This window comes from Abramis brama, assembly GCF_963993115.1.
Source record: "Abramis brama genome assembly, chromosome: 10".
Lineage (NCBI taxonomy): Eukaryota > Metazoa > Chordata > Actinopteri > Cypriniformes > Leuciscidae > Abramis > Abramis brama.
This window is the reverse complement of record NC_139972.1, coordinates 26,923,609-26,933,518: the sequence shown is the minus strand read 5'-3', so window position 1 is coordinate 26,933,518 and position 9,910 is coordinate 26,923,609. Positions and strand designations below refer to the sequence as shown.

General features: G+C 39.6%; 1 protein-coding gene across 1 annotated transcript; it reads right to left on the bottom strand.

Annotated features, from left to right (window-relative positions):
- Window positions 1–5,818: 5,818 nt before the first annotated feature.
- sst1.2 (somatostatin 1, tandem duplicate 2) lies at window positions 5,819–7,731 on the bottom strand. The gene is made up of 2 exons (XM_084127573.1): window positions 7,502–7,731; window positions 5,819–6,178 (listed from the first exon to the last, which is right to left on the bottom strand). The coding sequence occupies exons 1-2, from the start codon at window positions 7,652–7,654 to the stop codon at window positions 5,969–5,971; spliced, it is 363 nt and encodes a 120-aa protein (XP_083983699.1). The 5' UTR covers window positions 7,655–7,731; the 3' UTR covers window positions 5,819–5,968.
- Window positions 7,732–9,910: the final 2,179 nt, after the last annotated feature.

The window sequence follows — 9,910 nt, the reverse complement described above, 5'->3', positions numbered from 1 at the left end:
TTCCTCTAAAACGGATGAGTGATTGTGATTTGTGTTGTTTGAATAATTATTTGATGATTGCCTGCATTGTTCACTGACTAATGTCCTCATGTAGGCCTACATATTCACACTCACTTATACACACACATTTATCTATATATTTAGGACATACTATAAACTTCTGTAATGTTTTGAACGGTTATTATTGTTGTTAATTATAAAATACAATCATTTTATGAATAATAATAATTATTATTATTATTCACTAATTATTATTAAATTAAAATATTTAAATACAGTTAATAACAAGTACGACTAGCTCTGAATTGTAAAAAGGGAATAAATATACCTGCATTTTATATGTTGTTATGTTGTGTTAAACTTTAGTGTTAAAGTTATGTTGTTTGGCAGCTGGGTTAGGGTTAGGGTTAGAAATATATATATGTCACATTCACCGTCTTCTTCCTCATCTGTGTGTGCACTACACTTCCCATCATCCTCCTTGGCACACCTGCACACCTGCACTCTATCAGCCATCATCATCATCACCTGCACTCCCTCGTTAACAAGCCCTATATATTCAGCACTCTCCCTTCACTCCTTGTCTGGTCTTGTCAATACATGTCTATTCATGACACACAAACTCTCTACTTCACCTACCTACATGCATACTTACCGTTGATCCCGATCTTCTTCAGTCCATCTTCAGAGAATCTTCATCATCTGCATCTGCAAGAGAAAGAGAGACTTTGTTATCATTCAGTTAAGCTTCATCCAATTATCTACTTCCTGTTTACTCACCTTTCACGCTGTGTCCGATCCATTCTGCTATTAAAATATCAAACTTACCATCTTGCCTGCTTCGTTTGTACGAAACATGACAGAAGACCAGACCAAGATGCAGAATCCTTCGGATTCCAGAACGAGTCAGCTTTCATTATTCTACGCAGCCCCGTTCATCATCCGGTTGTGTCCAGCCGAGCCGGCATTTCAGTTCGGGTCCGAAACGCAACTCAAGGAGGATGACTTCTCTGATCTCCCTCCTCTCATCGGCCCAGTTGATCCACAGCCACCAGTCATCTTCACTTCCTCACCCATCCTCATCCAGAACCATATCGAGCCTTCAAGTGTCTGCCCAGCTGAACCAGAGCCTGCAAGCGTCTGCCCAGTCGAACCAGAGCCTGCAAGCGTCTGCCCAGTCGAACCAGAGCCTGCAAGCGTCTGCCCAGTCGAACCAGAGCCTGCAAGCGTCTGCCCAGTCGAACCAGAGCCTGCAAGCGTCTGCCCAGTCGATACTGCTCACAGCGACTGCCCAGCCGAGACTGCTCACAGCGACTGCCCCGCTGAGACTGCTCACAGCGACAGCACTAAGCCCTCTTCACTGCTGGTCCTGTCCAGCACAACGCCCTCTTCACCGCTGGTCCCGTCCAGCACAGAGCCCTCTTCACCGCTGGTTCCGTCCAGCTCAACGCCCTCTTCATCGCTGGTCCTGTCCAGCTCAACGCCCTCTTCACCGCTGGTCCTGTCCAGCACAACGCCCTCTTCACCGCTGGTCCCGTCCAGCACAGAGCCCTCACCGCTGGTCCCGTCCAGCACAGAGCCCTCACCGCTGGTCCTGTCCAGCCCAGAGCCCTCTTCACCGCTGGTCCCGTCCAGCCCAGAGCCCTCTTCACCGCTGGTCCTGTCCAGCACAACGCCCTCTTCACCGCTGGTCCCGTCCAGCTCAAAGTCCTCTTCATCGCTGGTCCCGTCCAGCTCAAAACCCTCTTCATCGCTGGTCCCGCCCAGCTCAAGGCCCTCATCGCTGATCCCACCCAGCCTCCCTCTCCCACCTCCGCTGTTGGTTTCTTCATGCTCTCCTGTTTTGCCTCTGCTGAGCCCTGTCGACCCTGCTGCCCATCCACAGCTACCCACCAGTGTTGCTGTGGAGCCACCTCCGGGACTCCAGGCCTCAGCATCGCCCTGGTCAGTGGATCCCCTGTCCTCGCCTCAGTCCCCTGAACCTCTGACTCCACCTTGGTCCTCCGACCCTGCAGCTTCTCTTCGGCTCATTGTGCCCTCACCTCCACCGGGTCTTGTCAGCCCTATAGCTCCACCAGGCTCACTCCTCCTTCCTTCCTCGCATTGGTCAGCCGTCACCCTGGTTCCACCTCGGGACTCCGTGCTGCCGGCTGCGCCTCTGCCCTGCATCCCTTCTGCTCCACCGGGCTCCGTCTTCCCTCCTGCTCCTTCAGTCGTCCTCCCTCGCACTGGTTACGCCACGGGCTTCCAGAGCCCCTTCTCCGCCTCGGTCCCATGAGCCTGCAGATCCGCCTTGGCCCTCCAGACCTGTGGTGTCGCCTCGGCTCTGGGTCCCTCCAGCTCAGTTGGGGATCCCTGGAACTCCGGCTATGGATTCACCGCCGTGGCCGCCCGATGGGTCTTCTCCGCCATGGCCACCTCCTCAGCCTGCTTCGCCATGGCCATCTCCTCAGCCTGCACCGCCATGGCCACCTCCTCAGCCTGCACCGCCATGCCACCGGTTCGCGCCTAGCGGGAGGGGGGAGTAATGTCACATTCACGTCTTCCTCATCTGTGTGTGCACTACACTTCCCATCATCCTCCTTGGCACACCTGCACACCTGCACTCTATCAGCCATCATCATCACCTGCACTCCCTCGTTAACAAGCCCTATATATTCAGCACTCTCCCTTCACTCCTCGTCTGGTCTCGTCAATACATGTCTATTCATGACACAGACTCTCTACTTCACCTACCTGCATACTTACCGTCGATCCCGATCTTCTTCAGCCTGTCTTCAGTCCATCTTCAGAGAATCTTCATCATCTGCATCTGCAAGAGAAAGAGAGACTTTGTTGTCATTCAGTTAAGCTTCATCCAATTATCTACTTCCTGTTTACTCACCTTTCACGCTGTGTCTGATCCTTTCTGCTATTAAAATATCAAACTTACCATCTTGCCTGCTTCGTTTGTACGAAACCTGACTCTATATATATATATATATATATATATATATATATATATATATATATATATATATATATATATATATATATATATATATATATATATATATATATATATATCTCGTGTGAAACTCGCAAAATTAGAATATATTGTGCAAAAGTTTGTGTATTTCAGTAAACTAATATATTTAGTATATACATACATGCATGTTTTTACTTTTCAGAGGGCCGACATTTCTGTATTTAAAATCTTTTTTTTTTTTTTTTTGATTTCATGTAATATTAAAATTTTCTGAGATTTTGAATTTGGGGTTTTCATAAGCTGTAAGCCATAATCATCAAAATTATAACTTTTGCACAATATTCACATTTTTTTGAGTTTCACCTGTGTATGTGTGTGTATATATATATATATATATATATATATATATATATATATATATATATATATATATATATATATATATATATATATATATATATATATATTATATTACTCACATTTTATTTTAGCATAATAAAACAATAAAACATATTTTAATTCCCAAAAGAGGTTTTGACAGATTTTAGAACTTCTGGCTAATTTTGTCCTCATAGCACACATATGAGCTTGAGCAGCAAAAAAAAAATTTTCTTTAACTGTCTCTCAAAAGTTGTTGTTTTTACAGCAGTTTGGCAGCATCACATTGCTCAACATTTGCAAATATTTGAGCTCAACATAAACCAAGTGAAGTATGTCTCCATGAGAAAAACAGTATGTTGTGGGCAGGCAGGCAGTGAGTGCTGAAAAAGAGAAATTAACCAGCTGACACGATGACTCATCACGTTCAATGTAGCACAACTAATTGTTTTGATTGACAGCTGTAGATACAGTGGCTAGTGTATCTCCATCTGACCAGATTAAAATTAAAGAATAGTTAAGTAACAAAATACCATATATAAGCTGCATTGCAATGAATTGGAATGACTTTGGCTGTGTGCCTATTTCTCATCACTTATTCTTGCATGCAGAAGGTCGTGAATGATGAGTCTTTTGTTTGGAGAGCATGACACGTCACTGGCTTTGCTAGAGCTGTGTGGACAGTGAAGATACACTCAATTCATGCTTTGGGCCTATTGTTTTCCTCATAACAGAAGGATTGTCTGATATTTGTGTTTTGTTTTAGCTGGATGAGGGGAATTATGAGGGAATAACATGGAAAATCCTTGTGTGGGTGCATGTGTGCATGAGAGAGATATTATTGTTAATCTTTCCTTCCTTGCTCTTTGCTCTTTTATAGTTTTGGAGACTTTTTCATAAAAAAATCATAAAAATCATAAAAACTATTACAATTATAAAATTGTTATATATATATATATATATATATATATATACATAGTAAAAACTTGTAATTATGGATATAATATAGGTTTACACTGTTAGAATTTGACGAGAAATATTTGAGTTCATATTCCAGAACTTTGATTGCAGATTATGGCATCTGAGCACAGTTTGAGACATTATTGTGATTACAGGGGTCATTTACATGAGAAACATCTGAGAAGCAGGAGACTTAAAAGTCTCATTTGCTTTTGATCTCATTTCTCACTAGGAGGAATTGAAGATATATTTCTGTAGGATTTTTTCTTATGAGAAAAACTTTTTGCACTTATTTTCTCCTAATTGGCTAAAACAAGTAAATTTCACATAAGCACGCATACCATATGGTTATTCTAATGCAAGTAAAATGAGCATGACGTGTAGGCTATAAACACACATCCACACACACTTGAGAAAATGTGTGTAGGCTAGCCTACTCGGTAAACACAGCAGCAGAGAGCCGTTTATGCATGACGGAAAGTCTCTTCTCATGCTTGCTAATCAAACAGTCCAGATGTGTTGAAATATTTGCGGTCCTTTCAGGACCATAATTAAATAACAATTACAACTGCCTAACAGCTTTTTCCACCCTGTCTGCGCGTTCGTGCGCGAGCCTGAAGGGACAGAGCTCGAGTCATGGAGCAGTGTGTGTTTTCACATGCAATAACACGCTAATGAAGAACACATCAAACTGGAGCGCGCGCGCGAGAGAGAGAACCAACTGCAAATGATCCGTGTGAATTATTTGTTCTCTTCAAAGATGTTCCATCAGTCATGCGTGCTCGTCCGGATCTTGCTGACGGAAAGGTGGACCCCAGCTAACACATTTATGTTCTAAAAAAGTTGTGTGAACAGTGATTTTTAATGTTTAACGTTAACAACGTTATCTTGTCGTGGTAAGAAAAGATAATGTTAGTATTTTCCTAATGTTATTTTTTTCACAATATATAACATTCTCTGAACGTTTATTTGTAATATTCCAAGAAGTTTAACATTAACAACCGTCAAGTAGCCTACAAATAACATCATGTTCTGGAAATGTTGTTCTAAGAACATTTCTCGCAACATCATAATTGCATAGCTATCAAATATAACTAAGAACACACTATAGAGTAAATGTTATTTAAATAACATTTTATCTTAACATTTACATAACCTTTACAAAACATTAGTGAAAGTTGTGGGAACATCCCCTGTTAGCCGGTGTCCACAAGCATTCAGAAGAGAATGTTTCTCGTTGTTTTCACCCCTTTGTCATTCTCAATCATTTTGGTGTGTCGTGCGACTCGTACCTCTCGCCATGATAAACGGAAATGATCGAAATAATCCTTAATGCCTGTTAATTACCACTAATCACCACTGTGACATCACTCTCTCTCTCTCTCTCTCTCTCTCACACTCACACACACACACACACACACACATCATTAATGCTAATGTTCCCTACACAAATAGTTCAAAGAAAAAACAGCATATAATGTATACCTCATCATCATATTCACATCATCCACCACAAAAAAAAGCCCTTTTATTTTTATTCTTTATTTTATTCTTTATTAACTTCCAGTAGATTGACTGACAGAACCAATTAACTGGTGATTTGACCACAGCTGTTATTATCAAGAGATTTGAGAAGTTAATTGGCAACTTCAAGTGAGGGCCTCAGCAGGAAGTGAAGCCCTTCCAGTAGAAGTTTTTGCATCCCGCTTTACGTTCCCGAGCGGGAATGTGGTTCGAGCTCTCTGCCGAACGTTCTAGCTCCACACGTAGGCCCTCGTTTTCGTCCACCGTTGAAATATCATTCTCTCGCATCTCCATTTCAGGCATGGAGAGCAGGGACAGGAGTTCTTCGATGTCTTTCTTGGTCCAGTCCTGGGAAAACATATGATGGGATCAACATTTAAGTTCATTCAACATTTAAGTACCCCCCCACACACACACACACACACTTTCCCTTTTGTTTGGATAATAAACACTGTCTAGTAAAGCTAATGGTGTGCATTCATTTAGATTAACGTATGAGAAAACGCAGAAAAGCCATTTTGCATTTATAGGGGAATGTGCTTTTTGATTAGAGCTAATTGTATTCCATTAACTCAAAGTTCCTGTATAGTAAAAGATAATGCATTTACTTGGCAAGATGTAAATGAGAAAAACAGAGGGTAATTTAGAAATGTGTGTGTGAGTGAAGGAAAGGGGGAGAGAGAGACTGGAAGTAATGATGTCTTCCTATAGAATTAGAAGGGGTAAAAGTAATTTCCCATTTAAACATCTAGTAAAAGTAGAATGAACTAAAACATTAAACAAACTGAACATTTCAACAATCTGAAACTGAAAAATTTAACTATGAAACTGTCATTATTTACCGTTTTAAATATATATATATATCATTTATTTCTTCTGCAGAACAAAGCATATTTTGAAAAAGACCTTAGTGTTATTATTATTTTTTTGTCCATTAAAAGTCAATGGGGTCCAATGTTGTTTTGATCTCCATTGACTTGCATTGTATGGACAAAAACAGCTGAAATATTCTTCTTCTTTAGTGTTCCGCAGAAGAAAGCCAGTCGGTACAGGTTTGGAATGACATGAGAGTAAACAACAATTTTGGGGGGTAAACTATCCATTTATGTGTATTTAGAAAAAAAAGTCTAAACTGATATTGGAATGTAACGCAAGTTAAATATTTGAGTGTGGGATGGCAGCATTGAACATGCAGATAATGCAAAAATATAACTAATTTGAACAGATGGTAAAAATATGCGTTCCCAGCTAACAAAAAGATGTCCTATAGGAACATTTTGCTAATGTTCCCATTAAGTTCTCAGAACATAAAAAACATCAAATTTTATTTTTCTGGTTATTTGAACAAGATTATTTGATCATTTTGCAAGTATTATGGAACGTAACATTTGAAAGTTCTCTGCACCATCTGAAAAAAGTAACAAGTAGTATAATTAAAAAAATTATAGACTAATTATAGACTAAAAAGACTAATGTCCAAATGAAATGTCTCAGAAAAACATTCCATGAATAATGTATAAATAATATTTTCGTTCTGCTCTGATAATGTTACTATTACATAACATTATCGAGTTGCTACATTCTGGAAGATTTGGAGAGAAATTTGTCAAAGTTCTGATAACGTTCCCTGTTAGCTGGGCCACTCGATGTCAATGCGCTTTCGAGACTCACCTGTGTAGCCTGTCCGATCGCTTTTGCTCTCTGCAGAAGTCTGCGATGGCGGAAGTCCAGGTCCTGTTCTAGATGGGACTCCGCACTGCGACCACACAGCACAAGAGACAGACCCAACAGGGCCAAATAACACTGCAACTCACACAGTCTCATCTCAAACCTCTGTTTTCCGCTCACGGAGTGTCTCTTCAGAGCTGTGGTTCCGTTTCTGGACCCTTGGAAATCCCAAGCTCTCTTTTTAAACTCTCCCTCCGCTCGTATTATTGACTGACAGCTGCCCCGGTTGCTGGGTGATGGCGGATTGTGAAGTCATAAAGCATTAAAATTCTTCTGGTCCCACACTAATGGGAGACACTCTCATTAAGATAAGTCAAATGAACGAATTGCGACTTGACAATGGGAGCTACAATAAATGCATTAGAGACTTGGATTTGGGTTTGTTCAGCTAATCTAAAACAAATACAACAGAGAAATGCCTGGGTTTGCGCACGCCACGGCAGAAGTGAAGGATAAAAGGTTTATTAACTTAATTGATTCTGAGTGAAGAGTTTAATGTGTCTTTTCTTGAAGTGTTAACACAAGACGTAAGTGCGTTTGTGCTGTTGAGGACATATTCCATTCCCTTTGAAAAGATAAATGAATGAATTGAATGGTTTGTGAATTCTGAATTTGAGATTCAAAGCATTGATGAAAGATAAAGTGACAGGTGTGATATATAAATCAAAGCCCAAACGTAATAAGTATTTACAGTAGAAGACACAAAGACAACCGTTGCTTTTGCTTATATGAAGCCATTTTGTGTTATATGAAGCCAATGTTCTTTTTTCTTTCAGATTGCCTTCAGAAATGTGAATTTATTTGGATTTCTGACCATTTTACGTTCAACAATACGTACTTTTGAGTGTGAGGTGACGTTCCAGTACTGCTTTACTGTAAGAGATTTCCTTAAGAGATCACCACCTACTACAAAAACGAGTGCATTTTGATAACAAACGTTTATAGAGACTTTTCAAAGCCAAATTCAAAACCATATAGTGAAATGTAACACAAAAACATTTGCATTAGGCATTCAAAAAGAGATTCTGCCCTGACATCTTGTGGTCAGCCTTAAGTAGTCATGACTTAAAAGACAAACAAATCTCAAAACCAGGTTACATAAAACAGATAATAGATAGATAGATAGATAGATGGATGGATGGATGGATGGATGGATGGATGGATGGATGGATGGATGGATGGATGGATGGATGGATGGATGGATGGATGGATGGATGGATGGATGGATGGATAGATGGATAGATAGATAGATAGATAGATAGATAGATAGATAGATAGATAGATAGATAGATAGATCTACATCTTCATCCAAAAGATTATTTATTCAATTAGTGCAATGTTACTACACATCCAAACACAATAATCATTATTTATGGACCGAATTATGGGGACAAAAAAGTGTCATAGGCCAATTAAAACTTGGAACTGAGATTGTTATCCTATACATTTTCTACAGAAATATTCAATATATACACATTGTTTTGGACCAAAAACCATTACAGCATTTTCAATTATACAGTTCTCGAGCTATTTAACACTGCAGTCAAAAAAAAAGGGACCATTAACTTCAAAACTAAATGTGTGCAATCATGTTTTTAGTTGCAATTATGAAACTGCAAAACACAGTGTTTGTGATTCATATGGACACACAAATCACACGTTCGGCCAATTCAGCTTTCTATTCAGTACAGAAAAATACAAGAAATATACACCGCGACAGACCTGCAACAAAGCAGATTATACAATGAAAGCAGTTTTCATATTTTCTGTATATTAAGACTACACTAGTTATTCAAAGGATTTGGCATTGATACGCTTTTACATGTAATAATTCATTACAATTTCTGTGAATATGAGTCATCAGGAAATCGCCTTAATGCAATGCTATGATGAGCGTCCCGTGAATTCACATACTGTAATGACTACACATGTACACACTTTTTCTCTCAACGTTTCTCAAGTTTCTTTTCCTAATAGCACCATTAACTCTGAGTCATTCAGAGTTAAATATGAACAAGCTTAAATATGTTTTGCAAAACTTCAGCACAAAAAGCTATTTCAAATAAGCTTTGCACAAACAATTCAGAGAAATTCAAAGAAACAGAGAAACACTTTCTTGAATAAAGTTCCAAAAGCAAAGTATATGTAGCAACGTATTTGTATACTAAAGCATTCAGAAAATCATAGTCAAATTATAAGCATGCCTTGCTTACACTGACAATTGCACACAATGCTTCAGACACATCCAAAATACTTGAGCTCAATACGAATTTTAATTCAGGATATTTAGGCAATTCCTTAAAGGATGTATATTCTAAAATAAATTTGAAGCTTGAAAGACAATTATTTACT

Excerpts from the sequence above, each read along its gene's own strand:
- sst1.2 (XM_084127573.1), bottom strand. The coding sequence starts at position 7,654 with ATGAGACTGTGTGAGTTGCAGTGTTATTTGGCCCTGTTGGGTCTGTCT. Across the intron at positions 6,179-7,501 it reads CGATCGGACAGGCTACACAG|GACTGGACCAAGAAAGACAT; the intron begins GTGAGTCTCGAA and ends ATGTTTTCCCAG.